This window comes from Daphnia magna, linkage group LG5 (genome assembly GCF_020631705.1).
Source record: "Daphnia magna isolate NIES linkage group LG5, ASM2063170v1.1, whole genome shotgun sequence".
NCBI lineage: Eukaryota > Metazoa > Arthropoda > Branchiopoda > Diplostraca > Daphniidae > Daphnia > Daphnia magna.
In genome coordinates this window covers 2,925,168-2,945,643 of record NC_059186.1, presented here as the reverse complement: position 1 = coordinate 2,945,643, position 20,476 = coordinate 2,925,168, and the positions used below count along the sequence as shown (strand labels likewise).

General features: G+C 41.4%; 3 protein-coding genes, 1 long non-coding RNA gene and 1 other non-coding gene across 13 annotated transcripts; 1 reads left to right on the top strand and 4 right to left on the bottom strand.

Moving 5' to 3' along the window:
• Positions 1–3,430: 3,430 nt before the first annotated feature.
• LOC116916939 lies at positions 3,431–5,708 on the bottom strand. 3 transcript variants are annotated; one of them, XR_006647023.1, is made up of 4 exons: positions 5,185–5,705; positions 4,854–5,120; positions 4,256–4,768; positions 3,431–4,125 (listed from the first exon to the last, which is right to left on the bottom strand). It is a non-coding gene; the product is annotated as an uncharacterized LOC116916939 (long non-coding RNA). The 3 variants fall into 3 exon arrangements; XR_006647024.1 differs by lacking the exon at positions 3,431–4,125 and having other exon boundaries at positions 4,226–4,768; positions 5,185–5,469; positions 5,589–5,708; XR_006647022.1 differs by lacking the exon at positions 3,431–4,125 and having other exon boundaries at positions 4,226–4,768; positions 5,185–5,700.
• Positions 5,709–6,191: 483 nt separating this feature from the next.
• On the bottom strand, positions 6,192–20,441 carry LOC116916940. 7 transcript variants are annotated; one of them, XM_045174242.1, is made up of 15 exons: positions 19,251–20,441; positions 19,030–19,164; positions 14,242–14,365; positions 11,939–12,277; positions 11,620–11,877; positions 11,484–11,561; positions 11,344–11,421; positions 11,208–11,285; positions 11,068–11,145; positions 10,928–11,005; positions 10,785–10,865; positions 8,990–10,710; positions 8,595–8,931; positions 7,987–8,537; positions 6,192–7,928 (listed from the first exon to the last, which is right to left on the bottom strand). In XM_045174242.1, exons 4-15 carry the CDS (start codon positions 12,206–12,208, stop codon positions 6,632–6,634), a joined length of 4,905 nt encoding a protein of 1,634 aa, XP_045030177.1. In that variant the 5' UTR covers positions 12,209–12,277; positions 14,242–14,365; positions 19,030–19,164; positions 19,251–20,441; the 3' UTR covers positions 6,192–6,631. The 7 variants fall into 7 exon arrangements, 2 of the variants coding, with proteins under 2 accessions (XP_045030177.1, XP_045030178.1); XM_045174243.1 differs by lacking the exons at positions 19,030–19,164; positions 19,251–20,441 and adding an exon at positions 14,629–15,140; XR_006647019.1 differs by lacking the exons at positions 6,192–7,928; positions 7,987–8,537; positions 8,595–8,931; ... (8 more) ...; positions 11,939–12,277; positions 14,242–14,365 and adding exons at positions 17,045–17,680; positions 17,813–17,918; positions 18,016–18,334 and having other exon boundaries at positions 19,251–20,272.
• Positions 12,319–14,092, top strand: LOC123472545. The gene has a single exon (XM_045174250.1). It carries the CDS (start codon positions 12,826–12,828, stop codon positions 13,429–13,431), a length of 606 nt encoding a protein of 201 aa, XP_045030185.1. The 5' UTR covers positions 12,319–12,825; the 3' UTR covers positions 13,432–14,092.
• Trnar-ccu lies at positions 14,626–14,698 on the bottom strand. The gene has a single exon. It is a non-coding gene; the product is annotated as a tRNA-Arg (tRNA).
• LOC116934581 (speckle-type POZ protein B) lies at positions 15,286–16,988 on the bottom strand. Its single transcript, XM_045174449.1, is given in 3 exon segments — positions 15,286–15,969; positions 16,229–16,339; positions 16,799–16,988. Coding segments are annotated over 3 exon segments (864 nt in total). The 3' UTR covers positions 15,286–15,406.
• Positions 20,442–20,476: the final 35 nt, after the last annotated feature.

Sequence of the window (20,476 nt, the reverse complement as noted above, 5' to 3'; positions counted from 1 at the left end):
TTTATTTAAACAACATGCGTATGAGTGAGAAAGTGATGGCAATTTGTGACGAGGAAATTAAAGCTTTAATCGAGAAAGAAGCGATTAAAGAGGTGGCTGGCCCAGAGCAGAGATTCGTGAGCGGGTTATTTGTGATACCGAAGGGTTCGGGCGGCTATCGGCCGATTATTAATTTAAGACGGCTTAATCGGTTGGTGGAGCCGAAGCATTTCAAAATGGAAGGTATTGGGGTTTTGAAAGAGCTAGTGAGGGAGGGCGACCATTTTTGCAAGATCGACTTGAAGGACGCGTATTTGACTATCCCACTCCACCCAGACGACCAAGAATTTCTTCAGTTCAGGTGGAGGGGGAAGGGTTATCAATTTTTATCTTTATGCTTTGGCCTTGCGTCGGCTCCATGGGCGTTCACCAAAATTTTGAAGCCGGTGGTCGCCTTTTTGCGTAGACAGGGGATTAGGCTGATAATTTACCTGGACGACATCCTTATTCTGAACCAGTCCAAGGAAGGGGTAGAAAAAGATTTTGCTACGACAGTGCGGATTTTGGAAGCTTGTGGGTTCTTAATAAATACGGAAAAATCGATAGGAGAAGGGGCGAAGTGTATCGAATATCTGGGCCTCCTAATCAATTCAGAGAAACTTTCCTTGTCACTTCTTCCGAAAAAGATAAGTGAGATTGTTCTGCTTTGCGAGAAAGCCCTGAATACAGAAACAATATCGTTGCGGGATATTGCAAAAATCTTGGGTAATTTTGCGTGGGCTGTGCAGGCTATTCCATTTGCTCAAGCTCACTTTAGAGTAATTCAGCAACTGTACATCGAGCATGCAGACCGGTTGGGTGAGAACCTCCAGTCCAAAGTCATTTTGAGCGTGGGAGCCCGTCAAGATTTGAGTTGGTGGAAAGACAATTTGGCCATGGTAAACGGGAAAGCTATTTCAGCGAGCATTCCCGATTTGATCATCTACTCCGATGCCTCGCTCTCAGGTTGGGGCGCAGCGCTGAATGGGGCGTCGGCGAGTGGCCCGTGGACTAGTGAAGACAAGAGTCGGCATATTAACGAGCTAGAGTTATTAGCGGCACTGTGGGCGCTGAAGTCCTTTACGGCAGGAGCTTCCAACATTGCGGTTCAATTAATGTTGGATAATCGTACGGCTGTCGCTTATGTGAACAAGTCAGGAGGGACGCGCTCAAAAAATTTATGTTCGATTGCGGCGCGGATCGTAGAATGGTGCGAGGATCGCCTCTTAACGGTGTCGGCTTTATACCTTCCGGGTGCTCTTAATATTCTTGCAGACCGGTTGTCACGGATGCGCCCCGATGTGAGCGATTGGATGCTGGATCAGTCCGTCTTCCGTCAGCTACAGACCATTTGGGACCCACAAGCGGACTTGTTTGCTGCGAATTGGAATCGACAGCTGGAGCTCTTCGCCAGCTGGCAGCACCAACCGGAGGCAATGGCCGTGGATGCTTTCAGCCTGAATTGGAGCCTCTTCGTGGGATATTCCTTCCCCCCAATGATTCAGCGTTGCCTGAACAAGATAAGGAAGGATCGGGCAGAGATGGTTCTGATAGCCCCGATTTGGCCAGCGCAACCCTGGTACCCAGTTCTGATGAGTCTGGTGTGCGAGCCCCCTCGGATTTTACCAACATTCAACGGGATCCTGTCGGATCCGTTGGGATGTCCGCATCCGCTAGTATCCAGTCGGACGTTGTCACTAGCCGCCTGGAGATTATCCGGGAACGATATGAGGCCCAGGGCCTTTCGAAAGGAGTGGTCGAGCATACCAGAGCGCCTGGAACGGTTGGCGTACTTGGTGTTTTCGTCAGAGTGAAGATCCCCTGTCTCCTGGTTTGAATAAGGTATTAGATTTCCTAGCGGGGTTATGTAACGAAGGAAAGGCCTACAGGTCGATAAACGTTTATCGCTCGATGTTGAGCTCGACTCTGAAGGCCATTGATGGCTTTGATGTAGGGAAGCACCCGATGGTGAGGAAGGTCATGCAGGGTATTTATAATGTTAAACCCCCGGCTCCTAAGTACAATAATTTTTGGGACGTAAACGAGGTTTTAAGATTTTTGGATTGGCAGGCAAATTCAGAAACACCCTTTGCCAAGTTATCAAGTAAGACGGTAATGTTATTGGCCCTGACTTCCCTGTGCAGAGTGTCGGAACTGGCGTCAATATCTCGTGACTCGATTGCATTTAGTTCCCAGGGAGTAAAATTGAGCCTAACGCGTCCCAGAAAGGCCCAACGCCAGGCGGCCCTAAAGGTGTTCAACTTGAGAAGGCTGGACCCACCCACTTTTACTTGCCCGGTGGTCTGTCTGGAGGCTTACGTCAAAGCGTCGGATGTATTTAGGAAGAACGACCAGAGTCTTTTATTCCTAGCCACCAGGTCCCCCTTCAGATCAGTGGGAGCGTCAACTATTGGTCGATGGATTAAGGCCTTGTTGGCGGAAGCCGGAGTAGATACTTCTGTGTATTCAGCGCATTCGACGAGAGGAGCTTCAGCATCCAGAGCGGCCAGTGCTGGAGTATCAGTCGAAAATATCCTTCGGAGCGGAGGTTGGGCATCGGAATCAGTTTTTGTAAGACACTACAGACGCGAGGTCGATTCAGGGAGAGAGTTTGCGAACGCAGTGTTGCAAACAGTTTGAGTTATTGAGTATGCTTTAAAGTCACAAGGTTTTAGGTGAGCGAATTTTCATACAATTGGAAAATTGCTCGAAGTCGCGTAGCGACTGAAGAGCAGTTGAGATTGTATGGAAAGTTAAAGCGAAACCTTAAACCTTGGTAAAAAATATCCCACCCTCCAGTCCCAAAGTTAATTCTCTGATGTATTTTTATTTTCAGAGGACGAGGCGGATCCTTCGCGAACGGCGGTCGCCGTGGTTCATAGGATTCATCGCGTTTTTGTCTGGGATTTAATGTGGCTCAATTTTTTGTTGTTGTTATGTTATGCTTCTAAAGGTCTGAGGGGTAAGACCGATAGGGGGCCAGAAGAAAACTCACTTTGAAAGACAGCTAATGAACGGGTCAACACAAGGTTTAAGGTTTCGCTTTAACTTTCCATACAATCTCAACTGCTCTTCAGTCGCTACGCGCCTTCGAGCAATTTTCCAATTATTACAGTAATTTTAATGAAATTATATCGTTGCTTAATTAAGTAATATTCTAATAAATGAAAACAAAATTATAAAGTTAAAAGGCATTGTATTACGGAAAGGAAACAGAAAGAAAAATAAACAATAAACATAAATAATAACAAACACAAAACAAAAAAATAACGGCTCGGGGGTTTTGTGTTTTTGCCTGACAGGGTTCAGGTCCCTGAACGAGATGGAGTTGCAACTGAATGCGTAAGGCAAGTTGCGCTAGTATAGCGAATTGAACTGTCTATCTCTTGCTGCAAATTGAGGCCAGGGACCTGAACCCTAACAGGAGTTGTCGTCATGTTTTGCCTGAAAGCGTTCAGGCCCCTGAACGAGATGGAGTTGAGACTCCTATACCTTGCCTGTAAGAAAAGCCAACAGCGATGCCAAATTTATTCCTTTTCGACCCAAAAAAACAAAAACAAACTTGAAACTTCAAAACTTGATCCAAAATGTAATTTATAGATATTCCATTAGTTGTATGCCCGGCAGATTGAAACATGTCAAACATAACACTTACGTGCGGCATCTCTGTTGTTTTCGCTGTTCTTGCGATGACGTGTGGAGTGGACGAAGGACTGATGGTTGATGGATGCTGATTGTTGCTACTTGCTATGTACAAGGAAAACCGATTGCTGTTGTCGTGATGGCACAGCTAGAACTCCGTACTGCGGGTTAGGACGTTACGACATCTTACATTGCAACTGTAAAGGCGGTTGTCGCCAGGGAACTGGCCATGTCTTTGATAAATAACGCCACTGGCCCTAATGCAAATGTTCTAACGTATCTGGTTAGCATCCCAATAGTGAATTCTATGGGATGGAAGCTCTCCTATTTTGTGGCTCAAACCATGAATTTAATCAGCCAGTAAGGATTCTAGTTGAGCAATCCAGCCCAATAAATCACCACAACAAAATTAGAATGGTTACCGGAAACCAGAACATTCTCTCTCTGTTCTGAAATTGTTCTCCTCTGTTAAAAGCAAATAGGAAATGAAAGAAACTCTTGGATTACATGTAATGTGACATTTGTTTAACATCTAAAGATTATGACCTCGATTAAAAAGCTCATCTCCTAGGAAAATGCTTTATTTTGTCAATACCTTTAAATACACATCATTTGACTTCTGAACCCGTTAAAGCATTTAAACAAATGAAAAACAGCAACAAACGGAAGAGTATCAGCCTGGCGGCGATCAAAACGTAAACACACAACTAGAGAGAAGCACCAGAATTAAATGAACTTTTTTCAATCCTCCCCTTCTAATAGCTGACGTTTGAAGAGGAGAAACTAGCAAATGGTCGGCCATTTTGGATTTCCTTTCTCTCCCTTCCCTTTTCCCTAACTTACCTAATAGGAAACTACCAAACGTGTCACCTGTTTGCCTTAAGTAACTGCCTCAGTTTCAGAAGACGAGAGAATGCTTACCTTTTTGGAAAATTTCAGTTCACTAGTTCACTGTCAACAGCTGTAATGAGGATGTTGTGGTTGGTGATGAAATCTTCCACAGCAAACACAAAGCATCACTGATGAGGCGTTGAAAGACGGGCAAAATGCACGCTGAAGTGAAGTGCTGTCAAGTCCCGATGGCGACAACCCTCGCGTCTGTATGACGCTTTGTAAAAAAAGAAGGAGTAAGGGTTTGCTATGGCGGCCATCATGGATCATTTGCTCTCCCCTTTCCCTTTGCTTCGACTTACCTGAATGTCCTTTTCGATCCTGATGACATAGACGTGTGGGGAGTGGGTAGGGGAGAACTTTCTTTTATCTCGATGGAGTGTCGCAACAGCAAATAAAATGGGACGTTGTTGCTTATGTCAAAGGTTATGACTCGCTTCAATCAGGAAATCTGAATGAATCCGAAACTGACTCCCAAATGCCGAAACGCTCGCAACGATTGTATTTGGAATGATGAAATGTGAGCGTTCATTGGGCATGAAACACTGATTTTTGAAGCTCACATTCCCCTGTAATGAAAGCGATTCGTATAAGACGTGATTGTATTACGTGAATGTAAATAAATGAATTTACCTCTGTGCTAGTGAATTGCGGATCTGAAGCAAAGATCGCAGATATGCTGTAATCCTCGTACTTTACGTCAATAAGAAATTTGAGTCCAATTTTGATGCTCGAGGCGCTTTGGTGTTTTATGGTCTAGCTGCCCGGTCGTCTCCGGTACGGCGCACTGTGTTGGTTGTGACATTTTCTTCAGCTCACGCGTCTGGCTCAATTGCTTTAGCGTTACTGCGCATTTTTCTTGAAATCACTCGTACGTTGCGTGCAAATAAATGAATAGTAAACCAACTTATCTATGGGCTGGCAGCAATAGCCGGGGCCAAGAATTCGATAAAAAAAAACAGGTCAGGATAGCATTGAACGGCGACGCCCACAGTAGGTCATTAGTGTTGTTGATTAAGTGGCTAGACGGTTCTTACCTGTCCACCATTTCGTCAACACCCTCACTCTTTATCCTCTTCATTTCAATGGAATTTTATCCAAGTTGAGTGGCACGACTGCATTAAAAAGGGTAAAAATTACAGGGGGTTTCTTCTTTAGCTACTTTAGCGAATAAACCGATGTTAAATATGTCTCTGTTATTAGCTGACAAACCGATCCCGCATCTTATATCGCCTTGTTATTAGCGGCTCCAATCGCTAATAGTCAAATTTTATTAGCTGTTGGAGTCGCTAATAACAAGGCGATATAATATAAATATTTTTAGATACTTGAACCTATTTGCTGTTCCAACCGCTAATAATTTTATTAGCTGTTGGAGTCGCTAATAACAAGGCGATATAATATAAATATTTTTAGATACTTGAACCTATTTGCTGTTCCAACCGCTAATAATTTTATTAGCTGTTGGAGTCGCTAATAACAAGGCGATATCATACAAATATTCTTAGATTCTTGAACCTATTTGCTGTTCCAACCGCTAAAAAAATTTATTTATTAGCTGTTGGAGTCGCTAATACCTTTATTGAAAACTAATGATTAACGAAACCATTGTGGAATAGTAAAAAATAATTCTTTCAAAATTAAAAATTCTAGATTGATTTATTTCCGAGTTCAAACGACCCACCATGATAGAGAACAATGCAAAAAAAGGCCACTAACAAATTAAACCAAAAGAAAACAATGAAAAAAGTTATTCAATCACCAATTAAAAAGAATAAAATACAAGAATAACTGAAATCCCAGAAGTGAATTGTCAATTAATTCAAGGAAAACGCAGAAAGCTGAACTGTGGGAATAAGAGTTTTCTGCTATGCTTATGATAGCAATTTATCATATTAATAAAAACAACGCCGTTCGATGACAAACTTCCCCTCCCTCCAAAAAAAATAAGAAAACAAACGTGAGCACACATATACAACTCAACAAATGAATTGTCTTTCAAAATTAGGAAAACTAAACTGTAGCCGTAAATGTTATCTACGCAGAACTATGTGAAGAAGAGCTTCCTGCTCGTTTCTTCTTAAGTTGCTGGTTCACTGAATCTTATTGTGTCTGCTGAAAGGTCGCGTATGATCACTGAGTTATTTTTCCATTTTTTGTAATTCGCAACGTACTCTCCTTCGTCGTTAATCCTCTCAATTGTCGCTTCACACCAACCGTGTTGGTTTGTTTTAGCTCCTTTTTTCGTTGTTGTCTTTACCCAAATGGTTTTTGCAATCATTTGCATCATCACGCCTTTTACACCAACGTTCTCGGTTTCTTCATTTCGTTTTTTCAGACGCTTACTCTGACGAGTACTTTCCTCATTTTTACTTTTGGATTTTTCTGTACTGGTTGGTGGCTCACCATCGTCACAGTCGTTGATCACTGTAACCTTTACTTTCATCCGATTTCGTCTTTTTTTCTCGTTCATGGTTTTTCTTTTTTCCGGTGTCACTCCTGTGGTGATTCCAAAAGAAGCACAGACCGTTTTAAAACAAGCCTTTTTGTCTTCCCTGTACCAATGTTCCAGTGCTACTATGAGGAGTGAAGAATGACTTGAATTCGATAGTTTGTTTTGCGCTTCAACGGCGTTGGTAGTCCTTGGACAAATTGCCCAATCTTCATCGCTCATTTCTTTAAAACTTTTCGCAAACATTTTCGCGACTTTGGGTTTAGACCACCAGGCGGCCCAATGAGACGCATTCTTCCATTGGGAAGTATTTACTTCTTGAAGATCGATACTACTTAGTTTAACGGTACTAAGCAGAAAATTGTTGACGTCTTCGTCTTCGCAAGACAACTTGCCGCACAAAACATCGAACGCTAGTTGAGTTTCTTCCACCGTCGTTAAATTAGGAATAACGTAAGCAATTTTCTTGAAAACGGATTTGGAAATAGTGTCGGAATTCACCTTGTCAGAAATTTTCTGAACATTTCGCTTGAAGTGGACTTCACACCCTCTGATCACTGCACAAGCATTTTCTCCCAGGTTGGCAGCAAGCCCATCTCGTTGCGCCAGGCTGAAATCCAATATCCAGCCAATAATGTGTTGTCCGTGCTCGAACTCCGGATGGATGTTGGTGACGAGCCGTAGTATTTTCGAAATTGCTGTTTTGTAGGCTGTAGTTGTAACGCGGGACATCAATACTCTCGCAACAACTTGGAACTGCATCGTGAAGAAGTTAAAGGCCACCATATTCATTAAATATGGAAAGCCCTGGATGCCAGGAAACGTTACGTCCGCCTGCACAAATGTCGCGTCTTTCAACAAATTAAGCATTTGCGGAGTAGCAAAGACCGAGAAACAATCTCCTTCAAAATCTGAAGGCTCAAACCTATTTTAAGAATAAATTATTATTAAATCAGTTTGAGAAAAATAAAAACGAATTTTACCTCGAATAAGGGGATGACATTTCTAGAACTAGAGCGTTACGTTCCTCATCTACACATGCCTTAGTGTCTTGGCTGTCCACTTTGTTTTTGATATACTTGTCAAAATTTTCTATGAGATTTTGGCCACTTGCAGATGCAGAGCCATGTTTGATTTTGTTCTTGTATATGTAGTTGGAAAGGGTTTTTGAGTTTCCTGCGGCATTTGATGCAGCAATGGGAGAATATCCCAGTCCAAAACCATTGCTGATTGCATTAGGTGTAACAGATGGATAAACTTCCAAAGCCTTCTTTATGTCCAATTTCAATTTGGAATCCATTTTCGATTCTATTGGCATTGGATGGTTGTGTTGCGCAGCAGCATTGGCCGTCGACATGAAACCCAGCCATCTTTCATTTGAAGTTTTGTCGTCTGGGGTGACGTAGATAAAGCAGCCTTTACATTCACTTGTGTGTCGAAGAGCTGCTCCCGGATGATTTAGGCAAGGATTATCATGTTTCCGGTTGGAAACAGCAGTTAAACACTCTTCATCTGTACCATCGCCTTCACACACCTGTAAACGAAGCTAAGTTAGTACAGTACTTCACATCAGAGATAAATTTATAATCACCTTAACCCCATTACAAGGGGCTCTTGAAATGATGTATTTCCTGTCTCCAATGCAGATGGTTTTCTTAGGGAAACTCGATCCCTTTGACAAATGGTTATCATTCCAAAGGAACTCCAAATTTCTGCCTGTAGATTGCTTCATGGTCGTGACATCGTTCACGTACAAAAGCTTGGAGGTGTCATGAAAAAATCCAATAAATGTGTACTGCTCCCTATTGTCAATAATGCTCCACTTTGAAGGATCCTTCAGTAGGATCTCAAGTTTGCTGCAAATGTCTTCTTTTTTTCTTGCCCTCTTACTTGAATTCTTGACGATATCAATAGGCTTAGGCTTTACTCTATAAAGAAAATCAGAATTAGTCATTACGATAAACATTCAAATTTAAAGAAAAATACCCTTTTAGACAAGCATAAACTTTGTTGGGTTCCGGAATGTTAGGTGGATCTTGGTTTCCAATTTCAACACCGAAATCCGTGATAGCCCAGGTTCTGGTCAGTATGTACAACTTCCCAGGTAGTGTTTCCAATTTCAGGGACAAGTATTCAAGGGCAAAGGCCTGACGCAATAGGACTTTCACTACTTGCTCCGCTTTGCATTTAGCTTGCGAAGAAAGACACCCAAATGTAGCCTCTTGCTCAGCTTCTCCTTGATTAAAATACATGTTCATCCATCGTTCGTGATCACCGTAGAGCCAGCTTGAAATTCTGTTTTCAAAAACTTGTAGGATTCCTTTTCTCTTCAAGAAAGTAAATGCTTTCAATAACATTTGCAGCTCTTTCACGCTTTCTGGCGGACATTTTTCGACTATCTCGCACCCAGTACAATAAAAACGAGACACTTTGGAGGCTACAACATCATCTCGAAAGTATTGGCTTTGAAACGTACGCAGACATTTCCCGGCATATGCATTGCACATGTATTGAAAAACGTCTACCAACTCTTCTTTTTTTTTGGATTTGTCCTCGTCGGATTTTGATTCGCCTATCCAAAACACAAATCTCTTCATGTCTATGTGTTCGTTGATTAACATGTAAGCATTAGCTTGATTTCCATCTCTACCTGTCCTGCCGTATTCTTGTAGCCACAGGGATAGATTTTCCGGCAAACCGACATTAAAAATATGTCTAATGTCTGGCAAGTTTATTCCCATTCCAAAGGCCTTTGTGGCAACTAGAAGTTGAATGTCGCCGACTTTCACTTTGTTGTAGACGGCAATCTTTTCTTTGGCACTTGTCGTTTTTCCGGTGTATTTTTCACACTTTACTCCGAGTTGAAGAAAGTTGGATTTCAATAATTCACATTCCGAAGCAAATGAGCAGTACACGATTGTTTTTTCTTCGCCGATGATCTCCACTATCTGGTTAGCTGTTGCAAACCAATCGTCTACACCGTCTTCAATCGTTTCCTTCTTGGAGCTGTGATGGTATGGTACAATGTGGATGTCAACGTTGGAGCGTTCTACCGTTCCCTTTAAAAGGACGGGGTTCCGTAACACGACAGAACACATTGTAGATAAATGCTCTGGTTTCATAGTTGCCGACAAGGCCATGATTGGGCAAGTAAATGTATCTTTCAGGTCTTGAAGTTTTCCAAACGATTTCCGAAACGTCACCCATTCAAACGTCAAATGAGCTTCGTCTAGAGTGATAAACTTGACTCTGTTGGTATCTATACGATCGATGATGCCTTTGTGATTGTCATTCCCGAAAAGAAATTCTGGGAGCATTATCACCACAGCTGGTTTTGATGCTTGTTCCGGATTAGAAACAACTTCTGTAGGCTGGAGAATAACATGATACTCCTTCCTGTCGGACGATGCTTTAAGAAATACGGACTGTATCCCCAGTTCTTCCAGCGTCTGCTTGTGGTCCTCTCCGAGTGCAACGGTGGGAACAACGATAAGTCCAATCTGATTTCTTTTCAACATCATGGCTGGGATATGGAAACAAGTTGATTTCCCGGATCCAGTGGCTTGTATAACAATACAGTCTTTCTTCAAATGATATGCCCACAATGCTTCAATTTGAAACTGTTTCAGTTGGCTTTTATTCTTCATGCATCGCGAAGCGAACCCTTGCCATATCATTTCTTGATCGCTGCGACTATCGTTGGTTACCTATGAAAAAAATACAAAAAAAAATCGTGAGTTAGAGGGATAGAGGTATACAACAGTATCAGTCATTAACTTACGTCATCAATCGTCGAAGATTCACTGTGCACTGAGCGAAGCGATGTTGAAAGTGTTGTGGGCGTAGTTTTACCGTCCAATATCTAGTTTTAAGGAAGAAATAATTAAACTATAAAGCGAAATAATAATGGAAAAACAAAATTACTGCGACAGTAGAAGATGCACTAGCAACTGGGTGATACGATGCTGTAAGTGTTGTGGGCGTAGTGTTACTGTCCAATATCTAGTTTTAAAGAAGTAATAATTAAACTATAAAGCGAAATAATAATGGAAAAACAAAATTACTGCAACAGCCGATGATGCACTAGCAACTGGGTGAAACGATGCTGTAAGTGTTCTGGGCGTAGTGTTACTGTCCGATACCTAGTTATAAACAAGAAATAATTAAACTGTTAAGCGAAATAATAATGCAAAGACAAAATTACTGCGATAGTCGAAGATGCACTAGCAACTGGGTGAAACGATACTGAAAGTGTTGTGGGCGAAGTGTTACTGTCCAATACCTAGTTTTAAACAAGAAATAATTAAACTGTAAAGCAAAATAATAATGTACAAAATTACTGCGATAGTCGAAGATGCACTAGCAACTGGGTCATACGATGCTGAAAGTGTTCTGGGCGTAGTGTTACTGTCCGATACCTAGTTATAAACAAGAAATAATTAAACTATAAAGCGAAATAATAATGCAAAGACAAAATTACTGCGATAGTCGAAGATGCACTAGCAACTGGGTGAAACGATACTGAAAGTGTTGTGGGCGAAGTGTTACTGTCCAATACCTAGTTTTAAACAAGAAATCATTAAACTGTAAAGCAAAATAATAATGCACAAAATTACTGCAACAGCCGATGATGCACTAGCAACTGGGTGAAACGTTTTTCCGGCATTTGCCATTTCTTGACTATAAATTTGTGGAACACTATCCTCTGACATGCTATTTGAAAATAGTCTACGTTTAGGTAACGCAGACTGATTGACAAGCAAGGAATGCCTTCTTTGTTCGGTAACAGCCAATTTCAATGGGGAGTACGTTGGGGTGTTAAACGGACCAGTTTTTCCCTCTTCACCAACAGCGTCATCCCCGTCCACAGTCGTCTAATTGAGAAAGAATTAATGAATATAGTATTTAGGAGACTCAATGTAGCAAAAAAGTTACCACTAATTTCTCGATCGCAATGCGAATGTATTCTGCGCTTGGCCTTTGGTCGGGCTCTTGGTGCCACGCCTTCTGCAATAAGGTGCACAAGGTCAGAGTTTCTTCACGTTCTTCAACTTTTGGTCGTCTTCCATTTTTCACGGCATCAATGATTAGAGACGAAATTGATTCAGAACTGCCAACACTAAAATCTGACGCCCAAGGGTGTTGAAGATGGCCATGCAATATTTCATGCATGACCATAGCATACGCATATATGTCGCTCTTCATGTCTTTTTTAGACTGGAGGAAAACTTCAGGGGCATCAAAAGCTACGGTTCCTCTGACAGCTTGACGATTCTGGTTGATCAATAAAATTATTAGCGGTTGGAACAGCAAATAGGTTCAAGTATCTAAGAATATTTGTATGATATCGCCTTGTTATTAGCGACTCCAACAGCTAATAAAATTTGACTATTAGCGGTTGGAGCCGCTAATAACAAGGTGATATAAGATGCGGGATCGGTTTGTCAGCTAATAACAGAGACATATTTAACATCGGTTTATTCGCTAAAATAGCCAATGAAGACGACCCCAGTGTGAGACAACGACCACAGTTATAGTTAGAATCAAGTGAAGAGAACAGTTTTCAACTGTCAACCCTTTCGTGCACTCTCTCGCTCTCCATTCTCTTCATGTCCAGGAATTCAAGTTGATTGAAATGGTGGTTTTGAAAAGCGTGAAAACTATACCACCCGTTTTGGGGATTGTTTCTAGTGTGTGACGTCACCAATGCAGCAACGGATGACAATGTCTTTTAGCAAAAGTGGTGCCTCGGTTGGTAGCACACGCACGCACAAATTGTAATTTGATCCTAGGGCCGATCAGTCGTCCAGCAGCAACAGGAAATGTCGCTGTTACCGTCACCAAGCGCGCCTACTGGTTGCAACTACACCTGCAAATTGTACTTTGATCCTAAAGCCGATCAACCGTCTACAGGTGGCTATTTGATTACGGATGAAGAGCTTCGCCAAAAATTGGCAAACTTAATTGACACCGAAGAAAGGATCCAAAAGGCCTCCGTCTACAGCAATCCGCTTTCTTCGTTGCAAGCAACGAACGCACTGCTTTATCACGCGTTTATTGTAATAGAAACGAACGATTGGTGGTGGTCGATCGAGAAAAACACCGAAGGCATCACGATTCAACGCTCAAAGAATCTCAAGAGTGTTCGTGACATGTACCAAAGGAAGAAACGGACGACTGGTTGGACTTCGTTGACAAGCATCAGGAATAATAAAACAGCGCAAGGTGGGAATACAACAATCAGCGAACTCATCAATTACGTTTGGAGGAAAGATTGCGTCACCAACGTTTACCACGTCCTTAGTGCGAATTGCCAAGGATTTGCTGCTTTAGTTTTTGACCGTATCAGATCGCCACACAACGATCTAATGTATTTTGATGAGGCTGCCGATCAACAGCCTTCTACAACAAGTATAGTTGCTACATGAGCGTGGATTCAGTTTTGAATCAAGTTGAACGTTTAAGCGCTTCAGAGACTTTTACGAAAATAGAGTTACATAAAGTGCCAATGGATTCATTGAACATTCCCGATTATTTCACGCAAAACGCTGTGGTTTCAGATCTTGTGGGAAACACGGTAATGACAAGTGCATTCGCAATTTTTGTTGGTTTAGACCCAGTCGCAATTCCCGTCCTCCTTGCTGGTACTTACCTGGCAAGATTGCTTATGTATTCACATTATTTTGTGATTTTTGAAACGAATAATGGAATTTACTGGTCGCTCGATCGGTTACCTAATCGTTTCACCATACAGCGATCCAGAAATAAAGCCACTCTTTTAAAAGAATGTCAACGCATTTCACGCGACTCCTCGTTGATAGCAGCAAAAAGGTACAAGTCAGCTGACGCCAAAGCGAAAACGATGAACGCCGTAATGATATTTATTTTAAAGAATTGCCCCAATAAGAATCAAATATATCATTTGCCACCAGAGCATTGCGGTACTCAAGCATGTAGGGTCTTCGATCATTTTAAACTGAAATAACTTTTTAGAAGATTTTTCTGTTTGATTCCTGTTTTTGCAATCGCCCAGAAATCGTGTACGCACCATCGTTTCCAACGGTCATCAATACAATCTATATGACTATTTATAGTTTTTCCTTTACTTCATACTTTTGCTTTAAACCGCTCGAAGATGATGAATAAATGATTGTTCAATGAAAACTAATGCTCACAGACACCTCTGCACGAATAAAGCACAAGATTTTTGCTAATGCGAAAGAGTTAGTCTTCCATACCTTTTAGTTAGTGGCACTCCGTATGCGGTGACGTTTTTCAAACTGATTACCGTTCAAACACTTGATGATCTTGAAGATGTCAGAAACTGTTCCATTTCAAGATTCATTCCCTGCTGCTGCTAATCTGAAAGGAACACAGGTAAAGGGATGAGTACGAATCAATGAGTAATGTTTATTGTTCCGTTAATCTTCTCCTTACAACTTGGTGTTCTCTTTGTGCTACTCAATTGAAGTAATTTAAAGCTATATGAAATAAAACATGCGTCGCAACACCTTCAGCTACTTGATCAACAAGCTTCTCTGGCCTAGTGCTACCGTGCGATTTCTCAGACTTGCTTCCAACTATGACATGATACGAATTACTTAAACTGAAGATTAAATCATTACCTCTGGCGAGACTCGAACTCGCAATCACCGGCTTAGGAGGCCGGTGCCTTATCCATTAGGCCACAGAGGCTGATGATTATGATCAAAGAAGCTAAAAAATGGATCAGCTTTATTACGTACGATTCTCATAAACGTGACACAGTAGAAACACAGACGTCTGTGGTGCTGCATCATTCAATGTTACGTGTCTAGTGACGTTGACGACTGATATATCTTCTTTAACTTGATTGAATACATGTATAAATACCGCGTTGACCTGAATGTAAAATAGTGTTAAAATAGTTCAACGATGTAGAAAAAATGACACACACAGGGCCGGGAAGTGGCTCAGACGAGTACGAAAACATGAACAAGAATCGAAGGGAAGCACCAGAACTAAATGGAATATGCAATCTTAACTCTTTGTCTCTTCCAAATGCTGACGATTTAAGGGTAGAGACTAGCAAAAGGTCGGCCATTTTGGATATCTTTCTTCTCCCTTCCCTTTTCTCTAACGCAGATGAGTGAAAAAACAAATCTGTCACCTGTTTGCCTCGGGGTAACTGTCTCGTTATCATTGGCCGATCCGTGTTGGAAATGAATGGCCATAGCCTCCGACGACATCGGTTCATCCGTCCTCCCTGTGTGACTTGTGAATTAATAACCACGGATGAAATATACTTGATTCACTTTTCTTTGTATTTTCGATTTCCTTATTCCTCTAGCACAACTTTAGCAAAATACAAAAAAAACCCACCCAACTGCAAACAACAATTAGATTAGTTCTTACCTATAACTTTCATCTGACAATACAAGGACTTCTTACATCATGATAGACATGGAGCAGCATCAGGCACATAGCATTTCGATCAATTCGACGTTTCGCCTTTTCCCATCCATCGGTCGCTTTCACAAGAGCAGGAGAATGCCGGAGGAAATCAACCGCATACTTTTTCAAATGCGCCGCTGGATGATGAGGCTGATCGGCAAGTGAAAGCAACTCCACGCAACTGTCGGCGGTCATCCTCTTGGTTAAGTGTCTTTCACACTCGGCTTTCAACTGATCTAGCAAATATTTATCGGCAACCGCCAAAACATCGACAGCCATTTTGTCCAGCGTTCCAGAAGACATTCGGCCAGTGTACAGGTAACGAAGCACTTCTGGGAAAACGTCGGGATCGATGTCCTGAATGTCTACGTTGTTCGACAACTTCTCTGCTGTTTCATGATCAAACATGGCAGCAAATACTTTGCTGCTTGCAGATAAAATGTTCTTGTGGGCATGAAAGATTCATCCTCCGACCTTCAAGTTAACGTCACTAAGCGTATTGTTTTTAAATAGTTCTTCAAGTTGGGTCAAAACTAATTAAGACGATTTGGTTCCTTTTAAAGTCCAAAATTTGACAGTACAATATATAGTCCAGTTATCTTCTTTTTTTATGAAATCGTGATTTTCGAAGTTCATTTTTATTGAATCTAGACACTTCCATTTTATTGTAGTGGAAAGTGAACTTATTCTTATTTAAAATAGCTGTTTCTTTTGAAAGGAAATCGCCTTTTTCATTTGTAATTCCAGTGAACACCTGAATGTTTGTGGCGATTGAACTCTCCAAGTTTTTACCTACATCCAGATCAATTACTAAATCGTCATAAAGGCCGTAGAGAACAAGGGTAAAAAAACGACCTTCTCCCGACGAAAACGAGGACGATTCTAGAACATCTAAAGGAATATCTAGAAACGGAAACTGAATGTTCTACTTAAAATTAGTTTTCGTTAGCTCGAACACCGTTTGACACCAATTGTCACAAAATAGACGTCTAAATGTCTTTTCTGGTTGTGTGGTAGATGCTTGCCCAGAGTTTTTATTCATTTTTGTTTAGCAGAAAGAACTTCGACGAACGCTGTCCTCTTCTAAAGTAATGAGGTGGAACGCACTAGCCCAAGAAATTTGGTGTATAAGAACAAAACGGTAACGGATGCTATAGCAATATCTGAAAATGCAAAAGCAAATGCAAACTACACGCATCGACGAGCGTCCGGAACTAAATGACAACTGGGAGCCAGAAGAAACTTTACATAGACTTTGTCATGGACAAACTATTTACGATGATATGACGACTGCAACAGCGAAACAATAGAAAACGATTGATTTCCGTGTAACTGAGACTAGACGTTTAGCCAATGACGTACCGCCAGTGGCATCATCGATTAAATCGTAATTACTTCTGTTTCCTGGAATAGTTTTTTGGCAAAACGCTGTAGAAAAACGTTCATCCCGTGTCTTTTTCAAGTAATTTTGATTGCGATCACGTTCATCGTGTGAAATTCCGACGACTTCCAATGGCCAACTTGTCTTCGTCAGATTTCCCACTAACCGCATGTTTGCGCTTCATTAGCATATTGGTTTTTTCAACCGGTTACTAATCACCAAATCTCAACGCGTTCACTGCACAATCTTTTTCTCTCGCTCAATCGTACATAACATTTACTTGATTAGCTTTTAAACTGTTAGATAAAACAAGAAACGATTAATCACTGAGCAGTTCTTCCCTCGATTTCTCTGCATCTTCCGTTTGAAATTTTCACTGCTTCACTGTCACTAAATGAAAATAAGGATGTTGCGGTCGGTAATCAACTGTTCCACCGTGACCACAAAGTATCACTGAAGAGGGCGTTGAAAGAGGGGCAAAATGCCAGCTGAAGTGAAGCACTTCAGCAGCAAGCAAACAACTTGTGTTTCGACAGCAGCCTCCTGCCTAAGCTCTAAATATTTAAAAAAGGAGTAAGGGTTTGCTATGACGCTACCTGAATGTTGTTCTCGATCTTAAGAGCATATAGACGAGTGGGTAAGGGACAGTTTTGTGTCGATGAGAAACAACTAAAATGGGGGTGTCGCTGCCGTTGCCAGAGAGAAAGGATCGGATTCGCTTCTATAAGTCGATTCGAGTCCAACTTTGATGCTGGGAGCTATGTGGTCCAGCTGTCCGCGGTCATCTCCGGCACTGCAGACTGCCGGCCGTGATGTTTTCATTAGCCTACGCGTCCGGTGCCAGTTGTTTGTTATGAATAACGCTGTAAAATAGATGGCACAGTCACACTCCGTGGACAGGGATTCACAAGATCAAAACGACACAAGGCGACAACATTACAATCAACGAACTCATCAATTACATTTGGAGAAAAGATTTATTAAACGACGTTTACCATCTTTTTGAAGAGAATTGGCAAGACTTTGCTGCTTTGCTTTTTGACCGAATCGAATCGTTCGACGATCGGGTCTATTTTGAAGAGGCTGCCGATCAACCGCCATCTTAAACAAGTGGTTTCTACACGACAGTGGATAAAACTTTTGATGAAGTACGACGCTGTGGCGGTTCAGAGCCTTTTACTGAACATTTTTCACTTACTTATCACTTATCTTTGAAAAAGAAGGTTTCCCAGTAGCGAAAAATGCTTCGATCTTGTTTTCTGTTTGCTTGTGTTTGACCATTTTTTTCGTGCTTTTGCAAGCTATCATATTCTTCTTTTACTGGTGCACTGGGGGAAATGCAGGAGAGAACTTATTAGTCGTTGGAGCAGTTAAAGACTAGATTGGTCATTCACAGGGCCAAAAAATAAGGACGTCTTTTTGAACCAAGGACATCCACGACGTACTTCGTTGAAAGACTCAAAAATGGTCGTCGGAGATTTAGAATGGAAGGATATGAACGAGGTAATGGAATATTTCTGCAAGAATCAGAAGAATAAAAACGACCTATTTTAGTCTGTCGTCGACATTAACGTTATATCTTCACTGGACAACAAAATTAAAAGAAAAACTGCGTAGAGAAACAGTTCATGTTTAGCGCACAATGAAAATTTGCACAACTTGTTTACATTCGCGTAAACATTTCGTGTGCCTATTGGCTGAATAAGCATCAGCAACAATTCCTATATTATTTCTAGCAATTTTCTTTTTTTTTTCTCCTCCTCCCCTTGCCCTCCATGGGTTAAATGTCTAATGAGATCTATGTGGTTCTGTTCCAGCCAAATCTCAATTTTGTAGTTTAAAGGTGGGGAATACACAATTAGTTCAAAATCAATTCAAAATAAGCTTTTGCTATTTTCGTAAATTTTAAACCAACCAGTCGAGTCGTTGCAAAAAACCATATTAAGCCACTGAAAATCCCGATCCGTAAACATACCTCTACCGTATGAAACAGACTTAATAGACTTACATTTTTAAAGGCATGGAAAAAAAAGGCCAAAACAACTGCGGAAACAGTCGTCTCGAGCCCGTCGTTAGGGGAATGGTGATCGGAAACAAGACGTTGAATAATTATGTAAGCAAAATTTTAACTTGGTTATCAACTCTTAACTCCTCATCACGAAACAATGACAACATTTTCTGTATGCTATGGTGAAAAGACATCGTTTCTTACCTTGGATAATGACGTGACGATATCCCTCTAGCCGTCGAGTTTTCCACTTCAAGGGCGAAAGACACGTGATGTTCAACGATCTGATGTCCTCGTTGGCAACTCTGTTGTCACCTGCCAGTAGTCCGTCAGCCCAATCTGAGCAATTTTAATCGAAAACGACCAAATATGTCACAACAGAGGATAAATCAAACAAACAACAGAGGATAAAATAATTTACTCACTTTTCTTCGTATTTTTCACATTTGCAATTAGCAACTTATAATTTGAAAAAAACGTCACTTTAGCATCATTCAAATAACACACACAAACCAACCGGCTTGCAACAACAGACGCGGGACGCTGCGTGATGGGATGACGTCAATGACTAATCTGTCGGTATGGCGTCTACTCTTTGTTAAGACTTTATAAAGGATCGATGCAAATAACAGTGGCAATCGTGATTCGTTTTTTAAAGCGTGGGATTTTAACGACACAACAACAGAAAAGAGGAAAGAGGATGGGCATAAACGGATAATTTTATCATTTTTCTAGGGGACCATAGTTTGATGTATGCGAGAGATTGGAATGCTGTTTGAGGACGCAAAGAAACTCGTCCAGCTCGTTGGAGGCTATAAACGCAACGAGGACGTGGCCGTCGCTAGTTTCCATCGAAACCACGCCCCACTATAAAACTGAAAGCCGAGCAGAGTGCAATCCAAAGGGAAACAGCTGACTATGTCGTAAAACGAGCTGCGTCCTCTAAAACTTGAGGAGATACGTGACACTTTGAAGGGCGCCAAATGTTATTTCTTTTTGGTTTGAGTATCAAGACTACTCAAGTAATTCAATAGCCGAAACAACATGAAATTCACGATCTTGTTTCTAAAGTTGGACCTGCCGCACAAATTGTTAGCACAGCCCGAGATGATTTATCTCGAACACACACACACACACACACACACACACACACACACACAAAATAAGCATTCAATGCTGGGAGAAGTTTAAATCGCAACACTGTGAACGAAAAAAGTGTAAAGGCACATAACTTTATCCTCTCGTTTTTTCCAATTTCCGTCTCGTATTAGCCAACACACGTCGTAGAAGATACACGCAATGAACGTCCCTTAAAAGGTGCGTGACGTCCACGCCAACCAAGAAGTTTGAATGCAATTTGGTTCTTGCAGTTGCAATCGTCCAGCAGCCCGGTTGTCTGCCCTATGGCCGACTTTTGGCCATGACGTTCTCTTTTAACCAATGCAGTCCGACACAGCTGTTTTTTTTTTCTTTTTTTTTAACGGCTAATCTCAATGTTATGGACGGCTTGTGGGTTCCTGGAAATGCTCGGCTTTAAGCGAATGTAAACAACCGGAAACGTAGGTTAGTTGTAGAAATCTCTTTCCAACCCATTCTATGTTACAATGTAAACCACAAATAGCAGAAAGTCAACAATAAACTAAGCCGAAAT